The 27407-nt window shown below is 38.4% G+C and overlaps 1 protein-coding gene across 2 annotated transcripts in view; it reads left to right on the top strand.

The window, feature by feature from the left end:
* cdh4 (cadherin 4, type 1, R-cadherin (retinal)) overlaps positions 1-27407 on the top strand; it is a 198391-nt gene that overhangs the window by 57018 nt on the left and 113966 nt on the right. Inside the window, exon 3 of one of the 2 annotated variants that reach the window (XM_056735164.1) lies at positions 26182-26205. The exons of the other annotated variant lie outside the window; for it this stretch is intronic. Coding sequence (XP_056591142.1) covers positions 26182-26205 — 24 coding nt within the window. The remainder of the gene's footprint in view (positions 1-26181; positions 26206-27407) is intronic. 2 annotated transcript variants of the gene reach the window in all.

The raw sequence follows: 27407 nt of genomic DNA, 5'->3' as shown, positions 1-27407 counted from the left end.
TATATATATATATATAAGATAAATGTGGGTTTGGAGAAAGTTTTCAAATGTTCTGTTCTTGGCAGTAATACATCATGCAGCTATGCATTACATTAGGAATGTTACTAAAGATTAAACTAGGTCACTACCCTTTCTCATTGGCCCAAGTAAATATGGCATGATTGAACATTTTCATTTGGTGGATGAGTCCATTTTTAGATTGTTTTGTGAGCCTGTCACAATGTAATGCAGCCTTTTAAAGGGATAGTTCACTCAAAAATGAAAATGATGTCATCAATTACTCAGCCTCTCGTCAATTCAAACCTTTATGACTTTCTTTCTTCTACAGATCACAAAATAACATACTTTGAAAAAAGCTAGTAACCAAACAGCACTCAATCACTTCTATTGTATGGACACAAAGCCAGTGCAAGTAAATGATGACAGGACTTCATTTTTGGGTAAATATCACTTTAAAGGCCAGAGAGCCTCTGTACTGAAGACTGACCTATATAAAAGATAATGTGTAAAATAATTATTCATTGATCTGCAGGAGGTGCAAATACTGGGAATAAGAATTTTGAAACCCATAAACGGAGCAGCGCACACAGGGGTGTTTTGACCTTTCGGGTCAGATGTGTTAAATTTACAGTTTAATGGAAATGATCTTGACTCCGAGGCAATTCATTTTGAGCTGTTTGAGTTTGAAAGTGTTTGTACTAGTTTGTCATTGCATTATGGGTCTAAAATTAATTTAAATTTAACATATCCTCCAATAACTATGCCGACAACTGCTTAATGATGCACGAGTGGATCTAATTTGAAATACACATGCCCACGACACTAATGCACGTGTGTACACACACACACAAACACAAACTTTAATCTGAGCATCTCAGTCTCACGCTGAGGCCAGCAGGAGATGAGATCAGAAGAGAGAAACACCACATAACTAATTAAAGTAGAGAGATTTTCTGATAATATACTACTCTCTGGGTTACCACTGGAGGGAGGAAGAGAGAGAGAGAGAGAGAGAGAAAGAGAGAGAGAGAGAGAGAGAGAGGGAGAAGGAAAAACAGAGTTTTTTCAGCCAACGTTTTTGCGGACTCATGAGTAACAAACATGAACGCGGCAGCCAGTGGCCGTGGATCAACCTGCCATGTCTGCGGATGAAGAAATGGCTGAGAGAGTACTCTCTTCAAAGCAGATATATTTCAGGCTCGCGTGATTGACAGCAAAACTTTTCATTTTGGAGTTTTAATCCGTATAATTTCCAGTGTGCCATATTTATGGGACACGTTTGATCATTTGTGATTAAAATGGTTAGCCCATACTTTATAAGAGTTATTCTTCAGTGCTTCGTATTTTATCATCACTAGGTGTATAACAGCATTAAGTACATACTTATTAGTCGGTGTCCTGAATGACCGACAGCACGGCAGGAACACAGCCAACACAGTCTCATGACGAATGTGTCACAATCTTACGTATCAGCAGATGGCTTTGGATAATGTGATCGCTGTGTTTACTAACAGATACTTGGATTCAACCGTAGGAGGCTTGCCAGTGCATACTAGGGCTCAGGGAGTAAAGAAATATGGAATTTAGACAAAATGATTTGTTAGTACACAAGAAGACCAGATGTTCCTTAGAAATAAGTGCATCTTGGAACCCAGAGGAGCATTGTATAATACATACATTAAAAAGATTAAATGATGGCAAACATAAATGTTGATGCATACATAGTTCAGTATACATATGACACATAATAGAATAGAATTTACCCCCCGCCACACACTCGCATAGACACGATGGCTGTAGTACAGTGGATTCACCACTATTTCTCTGCCGGCAGGCAAATCATCCAGCTCTTGGGAAATAACCTGCTCTCCTATGGCCAATTAGTCAATTAATTGCTTATCAGTTCCAATTTATAATCCCTTTAAATGAAAAGACATGTCTTTTATGTTCTCTTCCCACTTCTCCCCCTCTCTGTTTTTCTTCGGCGTTTCTTCCCACAGTTCCCTGTTCTCACCTGTCATTTTTAATCTGCAAGACTGAGACGTTTAATTGTTGACTGCTCTCATTTTGTTCTCAACATTTCCTTTTGTCTTTCACCTCCTTGTCACCATGAGCTTTCGAGGCGGGGGCTGGGGGTTATGCTCGACCTTACAAAGAAGCCCAAACCCCTTGTCACCCTCCCCGATTCGAGGTAGCGGTGCCAGGTAACCTTTTCTGTGACCCAGTAGGAGGTAATTGATGCGGAACATTGCATTTTTCACATCCTGTCAGTACTGAACATTACTGACGTCTCCTTATTGAATCAGACTAAAATAGATTCACACAAAATTGCGTACGCGCACACACTGACGCATAGTCATGGCTGTTGTTCTGTGGTTTAATAAAAAAGAGCAACATTAGACTAATTTGCATGAATAGAAGACCTTGCGTTTGTTTACTATGAAAGCACAATGTCTTTCTGTGTATTGTTTTGAGTACTAATAGAAAAAGTCTGCAATTGTAGAAAGGCAGTTTTATTCTTCTTTGAAAGGTCTGTCTGAATGCACTGATTGCAGGTGCTTTTTAAAAGTAGCAGAACTATTGATTGTTTTTCTTTGGCTTATAAGTGAAGAGCCAATATTCTCCACAAAGAGAACAAAGACTTTTGTGTGCTGAGTTAGACAATTACCCCACTGCCGGTGAATACATTTTCAGAACGTAATTAAATGTGTGAGGCAAAAACAATTAAATGCACCAATATAAACATTGTTTTTAAAACAGCAGGAAGAGCAAATGCCTTCAGCAACAGTTGAATCAAACACAAGGGGTGGGGGAGATGAAGAGATGAGGTAATGCTGTATTTTTTTCAGGGTTATGGAAAACAGAATGTTTTAATTGTAATTTTGAGTCCTAAATGTCATGGCAATGATACAAGTCTTGGAGTGAAAATGTCTAGTCAATTCAGATTAATTGCTTTAGTTAAAAGAACAGTTCATATAAAAATGAAAATTCTGTCATCATATACTCGCCCTCAAGTTGATACAAAACTGTATAATTTTTTTTTTGGATGAACACAGAGCAATATATTTGGAAGAATGCTTGTAACCAAACGGTTCTTGGCCACCATTGACTACCATAGTACAAAAATGTCGCTTTATAATCTTTTTTGTTTTCTTGAACACAAAAAGGATATTTTGTAGAATGTAGGAAAGCAAACAGTTCCTGGACACTTTTGACTAACATTGTAATTTTTCTAGGTAGTCAATGGTGGCCAATAACGTTTTGTTTACAAATATTCTTTCAACATCTTCCTCTTTGTTCATTAGAACACAGACATTTATAGAGATTAGGAACAACTCGAGGGTGAGTAAACGATGACATTTTATTTTGGGGTAAACTGTACCTTAGTCTATCAAATGTTAATACCATCTTTAAACCAACCTGGTAAACAGATGTTCTCTGCAATCTTTACAGTTGTTGGTTCAAAATAAACAAAAGTATGTAAATGAGCAAATACTGTACATTAAAACGGAGACAGTCCCGAATCGCAAACTTTTAATGTGAAGTTGAGCTGTTTCAAGATTTCAAGAATCAAGATTTTGTCACATACAAAGTTTTATAAGTATGAAACTTGCAGTGCAATAAAAAGTGATCAGCTCTCTAGACTGGGCAAAAAAAAGCGAAACAACTTATTTGACTTTATCCATATAAAGATAAGTACTTATTAGTACCGCTTCCACCACTAGGTTTGTCACGGTTCCATAAACATATCTTAAGATACTATACCAGCTGAGATATCCCGATCCAAAGTAGTATTGCAATGCTGTTTCATGTTCATAGTCGACAAAATAGACCAAAAATTTGGTACTCAGTGAACTGTTTTAAACTCCACACTACACTATTTTTAGTATTAAATATATAAATTTGATAAGTTTTAGCAAATACTGTAGTATACTTTAATATTGAATTTCGATTTGATAACACTAATGTCTGGTAATCTTAGTATTGTTAACTGAAGTAATTACTAAACATATATATATTTTTAACCAATGTGCAACAAATGGCATTTATATCAATGCTTCTAAAGGAAAATGTTAGGGTTACTTTAAATGTGTCTAAAACGGCCAGTAGAAAGCGTTATTTTTTTAGTGTCAGTGAATCATTCAACCAACTCATTTATAACAGCTCGCCTAAGTCTTTCAAAAAACGGATTCCTTTATGAGTGAAACATGGCAAAATAGACAGATGTAAGGCTTCAAATTAACGTTAATGTACATGTAAAACATTTGTTACAACACTATGACACTACCGTATAACAATAGAGCAGCATCGCGGGTATTTTGGAAGCTTAAGCGTAGCTTCCATAGCACCGATACACCGCCGCTTACTTTGGCTAAGACCCACCCAAGAGGCCCTTTGAGTGACAGGTAAAGCAGCCAATCACATTTTGTTTTGTGCCGCGTCATGTTAGGAGGCGTGGAAATGTCCCAGCAGTAACAAACCAGTGTACATTCACTAACGTGTCAACAGTTAACAGCAACAACAATGATTATAGATTTATCCGGCGAACCTCGCATACTTTTAAGAATTTAAGAACGGTCCAAGGGCGTGACATCTGAGGCTAAGTACTTAAGTAGAAGATAAGTATAGTAACCTGCGATATAATGTTTCAAACAGAGATGGCGATATAGAGGCAAAAGTTACGTATTGCAGCTTAAATTTAAAAATAGAAAGACTAGATAAAGATGTGGAACTATAATAATGGCAGGATGAGTGAGTTAACATAGTATCTAAAACTCTGTAAAGATGCATCCATATGTGACTATCTATTGTGCTCAAGAGGACAGAAATTGTCAGACTGTTTGTGTGTTTATGATCCTCTTGAGAGCTGTCTGTTACACAGATTAAGGTTTAGCTATTCTGCAGGGGTCTATGGGATCACTCTTTCATTAAAGAAAAAAAGATAATGGAGCATAGTATCAAGATGTAAGCGAAAATACGAGCCATGGGTTTAAATCCGCTGAGTTTTGACAGCAGAAGAACCGGTAAAACGAGACTTGGGAGAAAAACAGAGGGCGTTCATTTTATCCTATTGTTAATTGTCTTGTGCGTTGATAACCGGCCCCCAATACAGACAGGTGTAATTGCTTTAGTCTTTCAATAACAGTGCATATAATGAACCCCTGTATCATCACAGAATGACAGCAAGTGTCATTTTCTATTCTCTTATTGTGCATCTCACTCACACACACTCTCAGGTTCACGTACTCGTATGGAAGAACCTACAAACACCCAAATTTATTCGTACTTCTCAGCTAGTGTTTAGTTTTCCGCCTCAAGGACTTTATTGAGATGAAATGTCAGTTTTAATGGAAAATGTGATAGAAACAATATAACAGTACAGAATATTGCCCGACTAAAGAACTCGCAAAGGCATTGTGTGAATGTGAATGTGTGAGCGCGAGTGTCTATTTGTCAGCTGGTGTAATAGAATACAGGCCCTCCGTGTCTTTTTTGAGTATAGTTTCCAGGCATAGATAAGCCATCGGTCTCGCTATAAGAGTGGACATACATTTTGGCACAAGTCCACTTTTGTGTGTGTGTGTGTGTGTGTGGCATCATCAAACAGGAGGGTCCCTTCACTTTGGACTCGGGGGACGTAGGGGAACACATTTAAGATGAAGTCATTTTAGGGGAAAAATGTCAGCAGTCATACTTCAAAGGCTTTCAGGGGAAAACACACATCACCACAGTGTGTGTGTGTGTGTTCTGAAGGTCATAAGTGTAGCTCTAGGCAGAAGGAACATACAGCTCATTATATGCTTGTACATTCTGAGTGAGTTCATTTGCAACCCCTTCCAACTGCTGTCGCCCTGGACGAAAAGAGTTTGAGGTGGCGGTAATGGCTGATGAGGTCCTCTCTAGTGTAAACCAAAGGTGAAGCCCAATTTGCATACATCTGCTACAGTATACTGTAAAATAGCGAGTAGCTTTCTGGTGTTGAGAAAGTGCATACTTTTGTATACAGCAGTATTCCATAATTGCATCTCAGGCTTGTTTATGTTTTCACATATAGACCGTTTCATGGGACGCGTGTGCATTACCCCCAGTTAACTTCCGGTTTGTGTTTGGCTATAGTGTCTAATAATATAACTATTTATTTTTTATTACTCAAATTGAAGTCAGATTCGCGGCTCAAACTCGGGGCTCTGGTGTGAGTCTGATGCTCAAACCTTGAACCACAGGATAGTGGTGAACCCAAGAATAGGAAAGGAAATAGTCCAATAACAGAAGGTAATCCCAAAGGGAAATCCACAAAAAATAATCCAAAAATCACAAACAACTCCAAAGGAGAAAATCTTCAAAAGACACAACTGAGAAACAGTTCCACAAAAGCAGCAAAAAAGGCAGTTTGCAAGTGCATGTACGGACTTGCTCAAGAGATAGCTTCAAAACACACTAAATACAAAGCAAAGAAAGTAAGAAACAGAACCACTTAAACACACACAATGAGACACATGTGAGAGCAACCACGGATATTACAACTAAAGTAAACTGAACCAGAAAAAATACCTGAGGATCTCTAGAGGCCAAAAGCAGCATAACAAGAAAGAAATGCTTTCAGTAACGGTTCTTCTCGGTTTCTTTTGACTTTGATCAGAAACAATCTGCAGGCACTCTGTTGTTTGTGAATGTGTACCGGAAGTTAAGTTAAAAGTGTGCTATAATTTAAGTTGTCATCCAAGAATTTTAACGGTGATCCTTACGACTAGGGATGCACCGATCATGATTTTTCATGGCCGATTCCGATACCGATTTTTAACAATCAAACTAGTCGATTCTGATACTGATTTCCGATTTAAGCAACAAACAAGAAAAAAAATGAGTATACATAAACGACATGTTTATTTGGTATTCCACAGTCCAAACTGACTCAGGCTATTGAAAACAATTACTGTAACCATCTGAAATTAAATGCAGTAACTGCACAATAAGCAGATTCAATCCAAAGATGGTACAGATATTTAGCATCAGCATTTAGCTTTTTTTAATTGGGTTGAAACTACACAAAACTGGCCTTAAAATGAATGCATCAACTCTATCCATGTGAAACTAAAGGGAACAACTGCATAGTTCAACAATTTAAACAACTCAATCAAGACAATATTACAACTTGAACAAAGACATTTACTTTTATTTACTAATAAATAAATTATTCCAAAATGTTAAATCAAATAAAGTTTAGTGCTACAGCAGGTTCTTTTTAAATTAAGTCAAAAGGCGACCATTTTAATGTAAAATAAAAATAATCATCCTTAACAGAACTGACGTTTAATTCTGGCTTTTTAAAAGTGAGTGCATGTTCTTCTTTAAAAAAAGAAGCATTTTAACTTGTTAACAAAGTCTGTTTCGTTTCTCATCCAAAACGTGAGAAGCTGAGCTAAACAAACGTTCGTTGTCCACGCTTGTGCGAGGACAGGTATATTCGCACAACTTCAGCGGCTCCTATTAGTGTGCCAGTAAACCAACGGCTGTTCGCTTCTTGGTAGCTGTACCTCAGACAGATAGCTCTGCATTTCCAGTGCGGTAGGGCTGCACGTGACCTGAATCACTTTTTCAACACTTTTTCAACACTTCATCAACATTTTCTTCCAGTATTTCATCGTGCATCGCCAACAATGCGCTTGCACTGCGTGGTATTTTTTCTGCTGGCGCCTCTGTACGCTCTTCATTCCCTTCAGCTTTTCTTGTCTCTTTTAAATGTCGGATCAGGTTTGTTGTGCCGAATGCCTTTGCTGTTGTTTTTAACTTGTCCTTTGCAGACATTGCAGATTGAAATCTTCACGTCCTGTTCAAATATTTACTTCCATGCAAATGAGATGTTCGCGATTGATTCGAATGTGTATGTGGCCGCGGGCACACTTCCGAAAAACGGCCGTAAATAAATGGCCGGTTCCGATATATGGACGGTCAACCGGTGCATCCCGACTCCCTTACGACTTATAATGAATAATGTTTCTTAGACACTCTAATGTTGCACAGAATTGCATTTCCTGATTTTATAATCATTTGCTTTTGCCCAGTGTTATACCACTCAAGCGGGCGACTTCACGTGGTGTTCTAATGTGAAAGTGAGGACATGTGTATACCCTCTTTTAAAACAATGGTTGAATGTTACGCCCGGTTGATTCTGATTTCTGAGAGAAGTGGAATGTGCCGGCTTAAATTTGGGTTTTAGTTGTTTCAGTTTGTTATTTTCCTAAATGGCAATACAAGTCTTTGATAGATTTCTAAAATATTTGGTTTTCTCTTTATTACTGTAAATCAATTCAATTTGTTAAGCATTGTATGTTGCTAGCATTACCATTGGGCTAAACTTATTACCCAAAACACTGGCGAGACAGCTTATTTCTTTAGATTATTGTTAGTTTTTACTTATTTAGAAAGATGAATTTATTCATATTCAGTTTTCCTTTTTTCATGGGAAGATTAGACCTCAAATCATGCATGGATGCACACTTTTAAATACCATTAGAATTAGTCTGTGTGTCCTAGTGCACAATTTACTTCATACTCGTCATTTGGCATGCAGATTATCTTTGCACTGTACAGAGTTCAATAACAAAAAGTTTATTGCTGCTGCATGATGCAGGTGCTGTTTTACTGTACATGCTGTTTAAAAATGTTTGCACTAAGCTAAATGGAAACATGAAGTTCCATACTTTGTATTATTTCCCTTCTTAGCAAAGAGAGTTATAATTACCTCTTGCAATTTATCTTTTATTTTAAAGGGTTCTATGAATAACAGTTGTTGCTACCACCACCGTTTCTGCCTTAAGGCTCATGCTTTTTCATATGCAGTCACTAGTCAGCATGCCCTGAGCAAACAGTTTGTGGCCTTGGTTTTTACTTTGAACTCTTATTTCATTTTACAGCAGCTTAAAACAGATCTGCTAGTTCAAGCTTGGAAAGGAGCCATATCGTGTGAAGACGTGTTTTTCTGTGTATTGGTGTGTTATAATTTGCCCATGCATGTACTGTATTGGACATGTTCAATTCCCAAAAATAAAGTGTCGGAACAAAAGATGGATTCTTGTTAAAATCGAATGCTCACCCAGAGCTTCCTGAAATGCCTTTTTTAACCACTCCCACACAAATCTACGTCAGTTCATGATATCAGTTGACTAAGCCCATCCAAATATATATGCAAGTCAGGACTGTCAGTACAGTTGCTTTGGAACCTGATGTTCCAAATATGGTAAGAGGCTTTACTTTTCCGTCACATGCTTGCAGAATTCGACCAATCACTACACACTGGTTAACTGGCCAATCATAGCACACCTCACTTTTCAGAGCGATGAGCTTTGTAAAAAATCTGCACGTTTAAGAGTGACGGGGGAAAGAGAAGATACAAACACGCACGGTATGTGGAAAATATAGCAGTTTTGAACCTTACATCGTGTATACACATTGCATAACATCTTAAACAAACAATAATATTCGTTTTAGCAGTGTCATATTATACTTTGTGTTTTTTAGCAAAATTTCGAAGACTTTTGAATGGTAAGTTAGAGCTTTCTGGGAAATAATATATTTTTCCAGCATGGTCAATTTGTTTTTAAATAAAAAATAAAAAATAATAATAACTGAATTTCATTCTACTTTAATCCTTCCAATGCTGAATTTGAATAAAAATTCTGCTCTATGTTAAAGGCACTCCCACTTGAATTCTAAAGGATGCAGAATCCTGGTAAAAACCTCAGCTCTAAAACAAGCTTCAGGTTTGAAATGAAGTAATTTTGTCATCTCCCAATTCTGAAATTCAGTTTTGTCCCTATCATATTATTCAGCCTGCGAGGTTTTCATTCTCTACGCTTTTCATCACTCACATTTTTTGTGTCAGGTGCATGTGGTTTTGTATTCTGGTGAGTGTCTTCTCTCCGACACAGAAACTGTTTTAAAAGCTTTGCCATTTTTGAGATGAAAGAAAAAAATTACTACAGCACTTAAGTAAGGCCTCCACTTGTAGCTACTGTTTATCTTTTCGACGACCACCCAGGTGCTCTGGCCTTCTTTCCTAGGGACAGACTGCATGGAAGATCAAAAATAAATATATTCATGTATTTTTCAGAAAGATAATAGGGTCCACTTTAGCTTTTCTGGAAGTTTGCATAATCCTTGCAACAATGTATTCATTAGGAGGTTAATAATTGATTATCAGTCTTGTTGATGAAATATCTCAGAGGCGCTTCAGCAAATGTTTGCTGTGATGTTTCCGTTCCCCTTTATTAGTTGTATTAGTCTTCGCTTAACCTTCTACATTTTGCATTCATGCAGAACAAAAACATTATAGTTGTTTTTATATTAGTCGTGTAAACGCATCAAAGTGATCGTTTTGATAGGAAATGATCAAGAAATGATAGCTTCGGTATTTTCATAAACAAATCACCATGTGGTCATATTATTATTTTAGCTACTGGATTATCCTAAATGTCTGCCAGAAATGGTCCATTTGCAAAAAAAAGAATTTGTGGAATTTTTTTTCTGCCTTTTTGAAATACACAAAATACTGGTACTGATGAGTGTGAATATGTGTCAGGGTGTGTGTGTGCACGTGTGTGCTTTTAGTGGACACGAGGGACACGGGGTAACACAGATAAAAGCAAAGTTATTTTAAGGTAAAATGCTAGGAGTTTCCTTCAGAGCAGAATAATAGGCCAATTGCAAAACAGGACTGTTTTCTCACTTCGAGGGCTTTTAATAAATGCATTCAATCAAACACGTTTATCTCCAGCTTTACTACTTTGAACTGTTTCTCCCACAGGACCGAAGACAACGTAACACAAGTCTAGTGTTATAAATGAGTAAAAACATGGGTTGAAAACGAAGAAAAAGCCTTTTGATTTCCAAGGAAAATACAGGAATATGCTCTTTTACGAATGCACAGTACCATGGCTTGTGGGTCAGTTTGTGCAATAAGTTAATGCTATAAGAGATATTTCTGAAGGCCTGCATGCTCTGTCATATAAAGTTTGCCGTTTTTCAAATATTGTTATATGTGCAGACAGGCGTCTTTGATCATCATCACGTCTTGTTGTTTTCAGACCTTGAGCATTGTAGAAGGGCTGTTAAAATTGTAACGCCACTTCAAGCTGTTTTTGAACCCAAGAACTTGCCATGTGTGAATAGGAAAGGAGTACATAATTAACCAATTATACAGCGCTTCTTCAGACACACTGGTTGTTCAACCCATCTCCCCAAAACCCAACGATTATTTGATTTTAATAATTTTATTTCGCACATCTCTAGTGTATTTGCACAGAACCGCTACTCTTAAGAAAGGTGAGAGCTGTTCGCTGTACCATAACTGAGCAATTAACCTTCTTATTGTTTCAGAATCCAGGTAACAACCCCCGAGACCTCGAAAACAAAATAAAATCACTCAGCGCTTGAGATGAACAAACTGTTTCTCATCCCTGTGTTCTCATCACTTGTATTACTGTTAATTAAAGCTGCTTTCTCTCTCTCTCTCTCTCTCTCTCTCTCTCCTCCCTCTCTCTCTCTCTCTCTCTTGCTCTCTCACTTTTCTGCATTTCTTTTTCTGGATGGAGTGTAATCATAACCTGTCATGTCCATACAGCATCAACACATTCATGTTTTTGGTTGCTTGTGCTTTAATGGTTATGTCAAGGCTGAGGAAAAATGTCATGCATAGTCACAGACAAAACGGCGTAATTAGATTTCGGTTTATGAAATCACGATTATCATTTTCTTCTGAATGGCACTTTTATTTATTACCATAATGGTCTTTGCAGGAGAACCCTTTTAATGGTTGTTCCTCACCTCATGGAGGCAGCCTATATGTATATATAAACCTACGCGCATTTTAAGTGACACGGGGTTGAGACAGGATGGAGAAACAGTTGGCAGGAAAAAGAAACTTTAAGTGTTATCTGCGATGCTTTTTAATTTAATACGGAAACTGAACAGAGTGAGTCAGCCGATGGGTTATCGAGGGCACAGTCTTTCTTTACGACCATTTACCGAAGAATAAAGTCTTGAACTTCACACTTCTTTAGTGATTTATTCCACAGAACTGGCCTGTTGTAGGTTGGTTTGCAAGTTTAGTAAATGTCAGTTCTCAAATTCAATGCTCTCCGCCTATTTTTGTGTGCTTCATTTACCAGCTATTGGAAAAGAGCAAAGGATAAGAAAAGTTGGCCTTGGTCAAAGGCTTGTGCGGTTTAAAGGAAGACACAATGGTTACGTGTTAGGTAACAGACGTCAGAGAAAGTTCAGGCTGAACTTGCAGACAAAGAGCTCAATGGCTGTTCTTGGAGAGAGCCTTTCTTTACATTTCACCCAAATCCGCACATATTGACTTTGAGCGGACCGTTAGGAGGTAGTGTAGCATTTATATTCTCCACTATAATCTTTACTGCAAAGGTTATGGCTGTTTGGAAAATGTTAATGATGGGCCAAATGCCATAGCAAATTCTGCTCCATGAAAGATTGTTGAGTGTACAGAATATGATCTAAAATATGAACAGAATCTTTATTTACTTTGCATGAAACGTTGCCATAGATTTCGGCTACTGTATGAAGATGTAACAGAACAACCAACCCCCCCTCCCTGGACTTACCCTTGATCTGGGATTACGTGCCAGGAGCACAACAGTGAAGTCTCTGCAGGATTGAACCAGTGGATCACCCTCTTGGTTGCCGGGCCTGAGTCGTGATTATCCTTATGTAAATAATCATTTTGTTGAGGATTACTTTGGGTACACATCATTACATTTGCATCTAAATAATTTTAAATGGTCATGCATGTTTCATGAATATCCTCAAATATGAAACCCCTAATGATTACATTTGTATGTTCTTGCATTGTAAAGCTTGCAGTGAATAATTCGCATAGTTTGTCCTTTTATTTACATATTTATACTCTCAAAAATCCAACTAACTAGGAGGTTTATGGCTTTAACTGAACAAGGTCTGTTGCTTGTAATTTTGTGGTGTCCTTAGGCTTTTTGGCTATTATTTTCCTGCTAACAATTTGCATCTGGACTCCGTGATGTTTGGAATTTTGGCACTTCGAAAAGATAGATAGTAGTCATTGCTTGTTAAAAAAAACATGGTTTAGATCTGAGGAGGCCGTGTAAAAAATCTGAACCGTTGCCCTGCTCAAAGGCCAAAGCTACGCCCTTGGGCTACTCGCAGCTTTTGTTTTCCGCTTCTGTTCTCCAAATTGCTCTTCGTATTCGGCGCTTCGGCTTCACTTTCATCATGACCAGCGAGAAAGAGAGCAAGCGAGAGCCTCAAGACCTCAGAAGGGAGGTATTGAAATGGAGCTTAAAGCTCTAACGATCTTTCTACAGCCTGCAGCTTTTTCCTCTCTTGTTCTTCATCCACTCCATCCTGTTCATTAAAATCAGTGTAGAGCCCATTGGGACAGACACCAGTGGGGCAATGGATTTCTCACCATTTAAGAAAAGGCGCTAACTGAAAGAGGGCAGTGAGGAGAGCATCAGAGAAAGACAATGAAACAGGCCTCAAGTCAATGAATCAGGCTTTTTTCCATGCTGTTTTAACATGGGGAGGAGATATGATAAATACCGCTCGGCAACAGAAACGCATAAAATGAATTACAAGTTCATAAAGTTTTTCCCATTTAAGTAGCACAGTAGCACATTTGGTTCTTTTTTGTGTTTTGGTTTCCTATAATAATAGAATAAGAAACATACAAACAATATAACTTTATACATTTCAGTCATGTTTCAAGTCTCCAGAATACACTGCGGACAATTTCAATTACGTAAAATATTAGTTGAAAATGCTTTTATGTTTCCCTATTTTAATCTTCTCAACGTTTGCTTTTTATTTGACGGTTCTATTTTTCACTAGTTTTACTCGAGCACACTGGCAGACTTGATGGACCTGGCACTTCTTCAGTGTTGAACTTCAGCAAAACATTTGTGGTTTTGAAATTCAAATTGTTTTTGGTTTGAAATGTAAAAGTACAGGAAGTATTCATCTTTGATGCATTTGTTGTTTAAATTGTTTTTGACTAGTGGTTAAGGTGCTGTGTATTTGTTCAAAAACTGGTTTTAAAGTTCTGGTAATGAGAATCACAACATTAAATGTACAGTTCGTAAGAATTTTGCTGTAAAATATCCAAAAACCATTAGGCTGTTATAAAAAATACTGTTGTATTTTTTTCAGCTGAGTATCTCAAATGTTTTCAGCAGCTTTTGAATCCTGAGAAAATCACCATTCTAAACAGTTGACCGGGACCGTTTAGTCGCCTGTCAATGGCGTCATATCCACGTTACCCTTTGTTACCCTTTACTGACGTAGCAACTGCGTGACACTGTCCTAGACAGATGCGGAAGTTGTTTGTATCATTGGTTTGTCTAGCATTATTGCAAATGATGTGGGTGATTTCAAAATAACTTTTACTATGTTTGATTTGAACACTTAAAATGCCCAGTGTTATCACACCATTGAATTGGACAATTACTGTAACATCTATGACTAACAATTTAGTTTTAAACCTTACATTACTCGGGTCTTATTTATTAAATAAAATGATTTCATCAAACACAACATTTATAAAACTTGATTACTTTACTTCTTCCGGAAACATGATTTCTCGTTCCCGTCTGATTGATGTATCAGCGGTTCCGTCAGTTGTGGAGTTGAGGACAACATATCCCATCATTCCACGCTACTACATAACGTCATCAAGCTACGTTTTTTTGATCGTGTGCCCTCTAGCATAACTTCTACGAACTGTACCTTTAAATAAATGAAATTTTAACATATCGCTAACCTCGTGTTTCATGATTTTTATTTTTTGTCATAAATCAGTATTATTAGTTACTGTTAATGTCTGTCTCGGAGTTTTGCCAATATCTAAGTATTAGAAGTGCTTAGAACACAGTATTTAATCGTTTAAAAAGTAAAGTATTTATTCCATTCCTGAAAAACAGCAAATTTGGACATCTGAGATTTCGGATAGACAGCGCCAATATTTGTTAAATGTAAAATAACCTCGCAATGCTTAAGATTTGTTTCGCTTTGACCTAGATGTGCGTTCAAAAAACAAAGGTGAATGTTTTCGGTACCCATGGCAACCATATATCCCTCTTTCATTTCTCATTCTGCTTTCACAGATCATTGTGTCTGGAATGCTGGGGGAAAGAAAAGCACTTGTGATTGTTATGTGGTCAGACTACCTTTCCCTGACCTGGAGCGAGTGTTCCCTCAGAGGGAAGTTATTTTGGCACTCGCAGACCTAAAATACTTAAAGGTCCATCAACCGAGACCTCCAGCCAGTCAGGTACGTTGTAATAAACCAGACGGAGGTGGAAAGGATGAACATAGCCACATTATGGTCCCCACCTCTCCCTGCAGTGAAATGGATTCACACCATTTCAACCTCAATGGGCCCTTGTGGATCTAAATGTCTGTTTTGAAATATGGAATATAAACTCTATTGGGATTGACAATGTCTCTCTGCCAGCAGGCTGTAAACAGGCCGTGGGTGAATGAGGATGATAATGTTCCTCTTTCTGTCTGGCTGACTGGCAATGGGAGCAATGAAATAGACCCCCTTTGGGCCACCGTTGCAACTTGATGGTTAAAGTGTACGACTGCTTTTATGTGGTATTGAGGTGAGAGTTCCTGTCTTTTTAATGAAAAAGGCAACCCATTGGTTGATGGTGAAAGCCGACGGTGACACTTTTCTCACAATAGGGGAGGCTGTCATTTCTCTTTCTTTCGTAGTTTTTTGTCTCTGTGCAGCTTGGGCTGTTGCGCCTGTGACCGTTTATGGGCAGTTATAGCGGTTTGTCAGGCACTTTCTCTCATTCTCCCATCACCATTCCATCTTTTCCTAGTATTTCATCTCAATTTCTCTCCATCTCCCTCGGTTTGCCATTTGATGATCTCTTTAGTACCTGCTCGTTTTTTTCTTCTCACACTTATTTTATTTTTCATTTCTCTCTCTGTCTGTCTGTCTCTCTCTCTGTCTCTTTCTCTACGGTGCTCCTGTGGGCTCTAAACCTTCTCCTCCCCTCCACCAGTGAGCGGTAATGACAGACATTTGTTTAATCCAGGCAGTGGGAAATGAGATTAGAGAGAGGAGAGGAGAGCTTACTGTGCTATCTCCCACACTGTGCCCACAGGCTCCGTCTGCATGATGAAGGAGGAGAGAATGAAGGGGCAGAGTGAGAGAGAGATGGAGGAAGAAATAAAACCATGTATGTATATGCAGTCATTTAGTGACTGTGGGCCCAAAACATACCCACCACAGAGGATTGTGTCATTGTTTCCCTTTGAGGAAAAAACTCATTGTGCTGATGAGGACAAAGATGGTAATGATGATCTGGGATGCAGCACCCATTATAGCTGGATGATGCTCGCCTCCCCCTCCATGGAAAAATCTATTTTTTTTTTAGATCGTTCCTAAGAAGATTAAGAACAGGGTGATTCTGATCTGATTCTGAAGTTATGTGTTTAACTGTGTATCAGCAGTATTAAAGCATCCATCCTCTCGTGATGTGGTGTATGTGTGCTTATTATACACACTGTCACTCAAACATTTGGCATGTCACTAAAAGTATTCTCCTACAGACCTTCTGATCCAACGACTTAAACTATACATTTTGCATATATTTGTATTTCTTTACCAAACCAAAGCGTGTTTATTTATTTATTTTTAATGGATGAGTTGGAACGGATAGTGACGGAACAGCAGCCAAGGATTCCACGCATTTAAAAGCAGCCCAGAATGCACATCATACAGTTGGTTGAGAGAATGCCAAGATCGTAAAGCTGTAATCTAGGCAAAGGGTGGGCGTATTAAAGAAGCTAGAAGATAGTTTAGATGTGATTATTTGAAATTCTATATGGTTATTCGAATTAGAGTTGTGTTTGTTTTGTGATGGCTTTGTCTCTTTTTTCAAAGTTCATTTATGGAAGTTTTGACACTCGGCAGCCATGTTTGCAACGTCCCCAGGCCGCTATTTCATTCATAGCATGACCACAGTCCAATCTACTTTAATGGGAGAAGACAGATATTTCTAAAATCCCAAGAAATAGCATATTTCCACCCAATTAAACCTAATGATCTTAAATTGTGCTAATTGGTCTTTTCGAATTCGCTTTAGCTATTGCGCACAGTCTGGCAAGCACCTCACGAGACTGTCCATCGATTGATGATTGGCTCTTTTAACTGGTAGGCGGGACTTTCTCCACTAGAGCGGCCATATCGAACATTGTATTCCATCTCTATTCATAGTAATGACACATAGTAGTTCACACTAATGTTTAGCAGTAGTCAATAAGTAAACATTCAAGGCGACTTAAAGGACAATTGTGTCTTTTTAGGGGGATCTTTGCATTGACAGAAATGCAATATGATATAAGTAACTATGTCTTTAGAGGTGTATAAAGACCTTACATAATCAAGCGTAATGTTATTTCCTTAGAATGAGCTATTTCTACCTGCATACACCGCGGGTCTCCTTGCATGGAATTCACCATGTTGTTTCTACAGTGGCCCTAAACGGACAAACTGCTCTACAGAACGCGTTTCTTAAATACGTCATCTCTTTTGGCAAAGAAGCGAAAAATTTGACGACATCTTAGTTCTGTGTCCACCACCGTAGTGCTTCGAAAGGCAAGGGGAGAGGTTGAAGTGAACCATTGATTGCAATTCAAAACCTCACCGCTAGATGGTGCTAAAATGCATACACTGGACCTTTAAAGTACACTTAAAATGCTTTGCTGAAAATAACAATGGTGCTGTGTCATATGTCCCCTTGTTCCAGTTTCTAACCTGCAACTGTCTGCATAATACCATACAAACAGTGTTGTTAAAAATGTATTCGCAGAATCGCTGATGTGATTCTCATTCACTTTTTAACGTTTTGACAGAACAGCAGGCGATGAGTGAGAAAACAATTCAATGATTATGTATAACAAAATTTGCTGACAAAGCTCTTCCCCCCCTACGACCCTTTTGAGTTCTCTCTCTGTTGGTAGTCAAGTGTAGTTTTGTATCTTGAGTAAATGCACTGTTTGCCTCTTCATTCTTTTATGGCATGTATATCAAAATACCTTTTGTTTAAAGCACAGAAGTATTTTTGTCACTTTCCGTTCCTTTGTTCAGTAGTGCATACACTGAAATAAAAACTGCCTTAGTCAGGATGCACTTGGCACCAAAAGAAGGATTTTTAGACATCTTTTGACTTCACTAAGTGTGTATATTTGTCTACCCCACCAGCCCTGCTTTACACCGGCTTACAAACTGTGGTTGACTACACTTCAATTCTAATTAGTTAACGATACGCTTGTAGAACACTCGGGAACACTGGGAAAATACTTAGTTTTCATGCTGTGATGATGCCAGTGCGCATCCGTGCGCAGAATGGACATCAAAATAAAAATATTTTCTCCCAGAAGGCATGCTTATCTATACCGGCCACCCATACACAATAACACAAGAAGATATCTCATATGCTTGATGACTTTTTTGATTTAACTGTGTGAAAAGCTGTCACCCACTATGTATGATCACATATTTGTAATTTGGAAACGAGCGGTGATGTCACCAGAACTTGATAGAAATACTTAACACTTTCACCGCAATTGACGAGTTATCTCGTCAATAAAAAAAAAACGCTTCCTCGCCAAAGACGAGTTTTTACGGCAATCAGTGTTTGTACTGTTTTACAGCAGGTGGCGCTGTAACACCTTTGGGAAAAAGTACAGAATCTCAGAACCTAGAATGTATATGTTTTAGTGGTTTTTAATGAATGTTCTGAGTGTAATCTGGGCAGAATCTTTGACAAAAAATGTTATTTATCTCAGCTGTTTAATCAAAAGATGCATTTTGAAGAAACCTACCCACATCTAAGGGGTAATAATAAAAGAACAAATGAAGATAGAAGAATACGGTTTATTTTTTTTAAAAGCTGAGACTCTGTTCATTCATTTGACATATTGTTTGTCCATATATTCTTTACAAAAGATTTACTGTGAGCCATTAAAGCTGGGTGAAAATGTTAAAAAACGCAGTCGTAGGCTGGCAACTTCTTTTTTAAAAGGCTGGCGGCGAATGAGTTAAGAGCAGGTTTTACTCACACCTATAGGTACTCAAATGCTCTTTTTAAGCACATTGAGTGTTTATTCATGTCACAGAGACATTCTCATATTAAGCTTGAGTACCTATAGAGTAGGATTGCATACTTCGTATCTTCGAAGAGTATTTAGTTTGATCATATTGATAAACGATAGATACAGCTTTACGATTCTTTCGAAAACATACGGCATGTGCGTGGTGGAGGCTGAACCAAAGCGCGTGTGCACCCATTGTCAACAAAACACAGACATCAGTTTCACTCACCGCATGTCCGGCATCTTTAAGCGCTGGGACTTCTCCATATATCAGTTTCAAACTATCTCCAAATCCAGCCCCATTTAAATAACATTTATCACCCAAATGCAGTGAACAAGTTAAAGCGACGTCTGCACATGCTACTTCAACTGCGCTCACTGCTGCCGTGTGGGCGTGCCATATCCGGTAGAATCGTCCAATAAGGGACTAAGAAAAGTTGTTACAAAACAGTTTTATATGTTGGAAAAAAACTTTCTGAAACCTGTACGATCGCTGGGGGAGTGTATCGAGCACAGAAATACTACAAAATACTCCCAAATAGTTTTTTGACAACTAGACCATGTTAAGCATCAGAGAACAGCACGTTTAACATTGTAAAGAAATCAGAATGCATGAAACACCATTGCACGGCCACTTCAAATAGCTTTCCCTGTTAGAAGTTAATAACAGAAGTTTCAGTTGATTTACTCATAAGTACCGTTCATCAGCAGTTTCTTAATACACAAAAGAAAGAATAATATCTTACCAGCATTGCATTAATTTGTTCCTGACAAAGCAGGCAAATTATGGCTATCTAAGCTCTGCAGGAATTTGTGCTTACTTTCCTCTGAAAAACCGACGAGCCATATGGTCAAACGTCTACATTTTCTTAATTTGCAGAAGTTATTCAAACCAAAAGTGTGGATCAGCAGCAGTTGTGCCTAGTTAGTATTTTGTGCTGAGGATCAGGGTGTACCAAATTTCACCATAATGATTTTAATAGTACATTCTCTCTGCGGTTTACCTGTTAACACAAGTTATTATATTATGTTATGTAGTACTTCAACTCTTTTTAGTTTTATAGAAGTATTTGCTAACATACTAGACTGTAGGAGAAGCATTGTTGTAGTTTTTCAGCAGAGAAGCCACAGCTACAGTGCAAAAAAGTTCTTTCTTGCAGTACCGCTATAAAACAGAAACAACTTTTGTACTTTCTAAGACTTTTGCCCCTGCGCCACAGTACACGTGGCATTGTTCAAGTTTTCATCTTGCGTTATATTTGCTGGAATGACTCCTCGCCTCTATAATTTCATCAATTTGCAGTCCTTTTCAAAGCCATTGTTCCTGCAGGTAATACTGTGATTTTTCACTGCAATATAGCAATTTAATCTTGTTATAAATGGAATACATCATCTCGCTGGTCTCTGTTCTCAGAAAATGTTGTAAAAGTAGTACTTAGGTTGTGCATTACATGCTACATATCTCCATTTGTAGGTTACACCTTTACATTGGTTATACATGTAATACAGTTTCTAGCCCAAGATTGCATGCCTACGGACCACCTACATTACTTTAGAGAGGGTTTCCAAAGTTTTTCAGCCCACGACCCCCAAAATAACAGTGCCATGGACTCGAGACCCCCACTATCCTCTGAGGTGCCTAAAGTATACAAACATTGCTAAGTCTATCCAAACACGCACATAATGACATCACAAAAGAACACAGTCTAACATAAAATGACTTTATAGTTATTTTACTTATCAACCATGAACTATTACTACAGAGTCAAATTTCAACAGACTCATTCGAGTGCTGATGGTTGTCCTCTTTATGCAAACGCCGGCCTGTTTTCGTACCTGAGGACGAAGGCCTCTCTTTCTGCGGCACATCTCCGCCGTCCTCCACGGACTCCTTGGATTATGTATTGTCGATATTAACCGACGTTTCATTTCAACAATTGAAAATATCGTAAAGCCTGAAAAATAATCTTCTTGCACATATGGGAATGTTTAATGTGGTGCTGTAAAAAAAAACTTGCTGCACCTATCCTAATGCGGCTGCTAATGTGACGTGATCACCTCATAAGCTGATGGCTTTATATTTGCATGGTTTCTACTTTGGGAAGCCCTGCTTTAGATGACTGTTTGATGCAGATTGCTCAAAAATCATGAAAGCACTTCTTCAGTTTGGCAAGCTCTTATTTGATTGGCTGACACATTATCAATGAGTGAAAGCATGCATGGTTTTATCACAGTAATTATGTGTGTATGGGCACAAATCCTAGACACAGACATTTTGTGCAGATTTTTTTGTTTGTTTGTTTGTTATTTTCCAAGCCTGCTCTATGCATAAACCATAGATGCTCACTTAACATGTCCATCCATCAATCTTTTCTTGTCTAAGTGGGCGGTTCTTGGCTAGAAAAAGCTGTGGTGCAATCAGACACGAAACTGTATATAATGCCGTACTCCACTGTCATGAGGGTATGCGGTAAATCCATGTGCTTACCGCTGTATACTGCCTTGGAGTCTAAAGCGCTAAGTCTCTGCTTTAGTATTTTGCTCGGGTACATCCCTCGAATGCGCGAGACGGGGTGAGAGTCCAGCCTGGGAAATTACGGTAGCAGCCGCTGATTGAACCACTGATGGAGACCATTTGAGCCTCGGTGCTGCGGGAGGAAATTGAATTACCCTGACAATCTGTTTGTGCTGTTTGTGCATCCCTCTGTTGTTCTGTTACCTCTGCCGTGTGTGTGTTTGTGGAGACTGTGTTTTCTATTACCTTGTTGAATGCGTGAAATCCCCCTGATCTGCTTTACGGTTACACGTGGCCAGATCTAACCATGTCACAGTTACAGGATATTACCTCTTTTATGACACTGCACTCGGTCGGGAACAGCTGCACCCACAACTGTAAAGCCTCTAGAAATATTGGGCCTGCTTATTAGATTGACAGTATCGTTTGTTTGGTCGCTTTGAACCTTCTTGTGTTGGTTTTTGCTTGTATCCTTACATTACCGTCAAAGAAGTTAGATCCATAAGATCAGTGTACTGTATTTTACCATCTCAACAAACCCCAGTATCTTCTGATCACAATGTCTATACATGATTGAATGTCTGTGTCCATACAAAACAGCTCAATGACAGCATCCATTTTTTAACCTAATCCTCTAAACCATTGCTTTGGTTTGCATAACACTAGGTTGTTATTACGTACTTCAGACATTATTGAGGTAATTTTGTTTAATTAAATCCTTTGGCAGGAATACTGTGGGTCAATGAGATGTTTCCAATTTTGTCTCATGGCATCTTCTTAATGTTGTGAGTCATTTTGTTGTGTCAACTTACATTCATAGCATAATGAATTAACAGTGTTGTGATCTATAGATTTCCACAAAAACTGTCGCAAGATAATTTAGAAACAATTCGAAGACAATCTGTAGCACTGTAGGCAGTGCCGATCCTAGACGTCTGGGGGCACTATGCAAACCTTTGTGAGGGGCCCTTGTCATAATAGCTAAGGTTAGATGTGCATAGCTTTAAATTATAAGAAATAAAATGATAAATCAATTAACACACTTGAACAAATTAAAAGTGAAAGACAAAAAAAACTCAAACTGACAGTAAGAACATTTTGATTCACATGTAAATAATCCTTTACCTTAAGTAACACATGGCTCTGGAACCATCTAGCTTCTGAACCATCAAATGAGTGATTAACAAAAAAAACATGATAAATATAGTTTACTCAAGAAAACTAAGCATTCGAAAACAAAACATATCAATTATTCTCCAAATGTGATGACACAGAAATGAGATATCACGGGCAAACGAAATCCAGTGGTGTGCATTATAGCTGAGACTCACATGAACATTGGACAGCTGGTTTTGTGACTAAGTCATTCCCTGTAAATGCTATTGAAGCACGACTATCGAACGTAAATGTTGTAAATATGTACTTGCATAAGTGGACATAATTAAATAAGTCTTTTAAATAGTACAAATAGAACTTCACGTTGTTGCCATTTTTTTCGCTAAATACTGATAGCTTTGATTTGAAGCCATATGTCTTCACCTGCGCACACTGCAATATGTCTGAGTAGTTAATGATGTCACAGTAATTAAATAAATTAAGTATTAAAAAGGAAATTTCCAAATGATTCCTGTTAAGTTTGTCACAAAACTCTCCGAAGGCAGAAAGTTTAATCCATGTTTTGTTTACATCATAGTGTTTTTGATTCGGTACTCTAGGAGGCCCCCTTGTGATGCAGGGGCCCTACGCAACTTGTGTAGTTTGCCTATAGGAAAAATCGTCTCTGACTGTAGGAGTACACATACAGCAGGTGTTTTAAGTAAACCAAAGCCTGAAATAAGCACTGGAGAGTGTAAATATCAAAACAATTGACCAGAGCAAACAAACTGAATGCACTTGTGCAGAATCCACAAGTCATCATTGATGTTGTTGTTTGTTGTGGTAAAATTAAAATACCTTTATCAGCTGGTGACAACCGGAGCTTTTCTGGATCAATACAAGCTCTTGGAGCTGTGGCTTATTGGTTAACACCAATGCAAAAGTCATATTAAGTTGTGGCGCTCGCGAGGTTTCAATCCAGCCCATGCTATTTCTATTTCAGTTTTCATTCACTGTTATTTTTCTATCAATACAATGTCAAAATTCAACAGTTTATACTCAACCATAGAGACTAAAACCCAGCTTCAGTTCTAGTGAGGCTCAAATAATACAATGCTTAAACAACAAACAAGATTGATGTTTTTTTGGAGTGTCTAGAAGCTGTCACCATCTCTGACAGCTTAAACCCTCAGCTGTGCACTTCTGCTTGTTTAAGCAATCAAGAACGTTTTACTTCATTGTAATGCTGCACACAACCCATTAGTAATAATTAATCAAAACAAACAACTGGCACAAAACAATAAAGTCCATTGTTGTTTTTCATAATCAGACAACTAATTAATTTGTATGAAGCCAACTTTCCGTCTTTTTCTCCTGTAGGGAGGGAGACATGGAGGAACATGGAAATATTGTCTACTTACCGGTCTCACTCCAATTAATACAGAATTCCATGTGGAACGGAATATTGTTTGTTGCCGTTTATGTCATGAATTATTCATGTTTTTGTTGTGGGAGTAAATTGTTGGTAGATACGATTCTTTGCATCCTTTGCTCTCTTGTATTCTCTCACTCTGCTTGTTTTAACAAGACCCAGCAGAATTGTGATGGTTACATTACTCCTGCACTTGTAATGCGAAATAGTTTTTTGCAGGGCATGAGCTCGTTCGTTATCTGAATCTTAATTATATCAGGCATGTATCTATTACTAGACATGGGCGTTTTATACCAAAAATGTAAATAAAAAGAAGTTTGGATACTTGTGTGGTACACAGTGGCCCACCGCAAATATAGGGGGACTCGCACGCAACTCGCAAGTTGTGATAAAGCTAATGCATGAACAAAAAAATATGTATAGGTTTCTGTTTCTGTCCTTCCCGAACCTCGGATATCAAAATTAGCTGTTTTTCAGGAAATGGAAAAAAGACTGTACTATTTTATCGGTTGAATACTGTTTTGTCAAAGTTGACAAGCACTTTTCTAAACGTTTACTGGTTAGATGCAAAATCCAGCGACAAACATAAAGGATGACTAATAATAATGATTCATAGCAAAAAATAAAAAACATGAAATCTGGAGATGGAGAAAACCACCAGAGATTTGTTGCAAAACAAATGATTGTGTACAGAAACCAAATCTAAGATTTAACTGTAAAATATTGTGCATGCAACATACTGTAACTAATGTGACAAGGTGTACTGTAAAACAGTGAAACTTTCTTTCTTCGTTGTTCATAGAGAACATTTGAAATACTTTCACATTGTTTCTTATGCCACACGCAGTGACCGAATACACTTCCGAACAGGAAAAGTGAGTAATCTGTATTTTACGAGAAAGAAATAATTGCAATGACCTTTCATTCTGAGTCATTTGAGAGAATGCATGTGTAGTCGCATAGAGAGAGCATTTGAACACGCGGTTGTGTCTTCGTAAGTCTAAGAAACCTGCGGTATAATGACAGGAAGGCTAAGTGGGTCTTGGAATGCTGGAAATGTTTTATACAATTATTTTCTTCAGGCAGATGCTACTTAATTGAACCTAAACGCACGTCTGCATCTCGAATGAATCATTAGTGGAGAATTTCCTTTTCGATTTATTTCTCCGATTTATTTCTGGGTAAAGAAAAGATCCTTGATGTTTTACAGTTGGCTAAGTCTGATTCGTACGTGCTGGGAGTCTGAAATCGGAACAGTGATTGTTAGTCATCTCCTGGTGAGCGCTACAAGGTTTAGGCATGGGCGTGAGTTCAGACGTGGTGTTCGAGTCTGCATCCATGCCAAAATGCCCAGATTGTGTGCCAATGTGTCTGCGTGAGCCTTAGGGAAGAGAGAGGAACTGCCTGAAATCGCAGCAGTAGGGGGCGAGAGACTGAATAAATGAGAAATTGTTGTTCATGTAGAATAAAGGAACAACCATGGCATTGTTTGAAAGACCTACAGCACTGTGTTGTGCTTATGGGTTTGTGTATGTGTGTGTCTGTGTGTCGTTGGGTTGACTTTTTCCGGAGTGTGCTTTTTTGAAACATGAATTGCATACTCAGGGGTGAATGAATGTGTGAACTTTTAGTCAAAACTGTGTTTCACCCAGAGAAAAGAGCAGTTTAGGTGCCTCATAGAAAATTGAATTCTCCTTTCTGGATTCAGCATAGAAGGGGAGAAGAAATGCTCCTAAAACTTTAATGCAAGCCACATGGAATGAAATGCATTTATTAAATAGATGATTCACTTTTCTTTATTGTTAATATAATATTTAATACACTGCATATGTTTGTGGTTAAAGCAGTATTGTTAATGTAATATTGTGTACTTTTCATTGTGTGCTGTGTCGTACTAAATACTGTACTTGTTGATTCATAGTACTTGGTTAATGGTCTTTCTTCTTACCATCTCTCTGTTTTTTCTCACTTTTAGATACCCTGCTGTCTTCTGGCCATGGTGAGTACTGAGAAATATGTTCTCGAAGACAGCTCTGCATGAGTCCGAATGGGCCAGATTTCAAATTTGATTATTGTTGTGCAAGGTTGGTCGCCAAAGAGGCGAGACTCACTCTGAACGTCCGTAGCAACAGATGTAATATGACTTTAGTGACATGAAGAACCCAATCTTTGTTAGTGATCACAGAAGAGTCACCTTTGCTCCCCCGGTTTCAAAGCGGGCATATTTTCCCAGCATGCTCATTCAATCATTCTCGTCTCTCTGCGGTCAATCACCTCTTACGGTTCTATTGGACGGTTCACGCGCGTACAGTCTGGTTGTTTGTCACAGATGAAGCGCCCTCCAGGGGAGACGCTGTATAGATAGACCCTTTTTTCATTTACGTTCGGCTTGGCAGGGGGCAATCTTTACAGTCTGTGTTTTTCCTATTGAAGTTACGGTGTGGTAGATCTTCAAATTGCCCCCTATTTTTGCCGAAATGGAGTGTTGAAAGAATCGCAGCGTGCGTACGTGCGTGCATGTGTGGGATATAATGGACAGCGGGGCAAGCATATAGCCAGCCTGCGCAGCTGCTGGGGCGACTGGAAACTCGCACCTGCGCTGATCATTTCTGCAGGGACGGAGAGAAAAGAGAGAGATCAGAAAAGCAGTAAAAAAACGGGCAGAGACTTTGTTTACAGGGCAGTCCTGTCTTATACTCGAAACTGTATACGGTTTGCACTCAAAGCGCAGTCTCCCACAATGCTTTGTGAAAACAAGACGTGGCACTGTGTCCAGTTTTCGTTTACTCTGCACTTTGGATGAGAATAGGATATGTGCAGGCCAGCAGGGTCTGTATTTCTAGGCCAGCAGATTTACTTTCTTGCTAGTGCTCTTTTGTCAGACGGTAAGCTGCTACAAATAGTGTGCTGCCCTTCAAGATTTTTGCAAATGCACCATAATGGAACAGAATAGAGCAAATGCAGGTGCTTTGAATTGCTTCAGAAGATTGTGGGAAAATGCCTTAACAGGAAATTTCAGAATTTCATACTTCGTAGTGTGGTTTTGGCGTAAATTGAGTATGTTTTTATTTGTTTTTCATTGCTAGAGAATCAGCTGCATTGTGAAAGAGATTCAGTTTGATTGTAGTTCAGATTTTAGTAATTGAGTTTTCACGAGCACACAATACATCATGGCATTATCCCGGCAACTGTTGATTCACT

The sequence above is a fragment of the Triplophysa dalaica genome, chromosome 21 (assembly GCF_015846415.1).
Source record: "Triplophysa dalaica isolate WHDGS20190420 chromosome 21, ASM1584641v1, whole genome shotgun sequence".
In the NCBI taxonomy this organism is placed as follows: domain Eukaryota; kingdom Metazoa; phylum Chordata; class Actinopteri; order Cypriniformes; family Nemacheilidae; genus Triplophysa; species Triplophysa dalaica.
The sequence above is the reverse complement of the archived record's forward strand: the minus strand, read 5'-3'. Positions and strand labels throughout refer to the sequence as shown.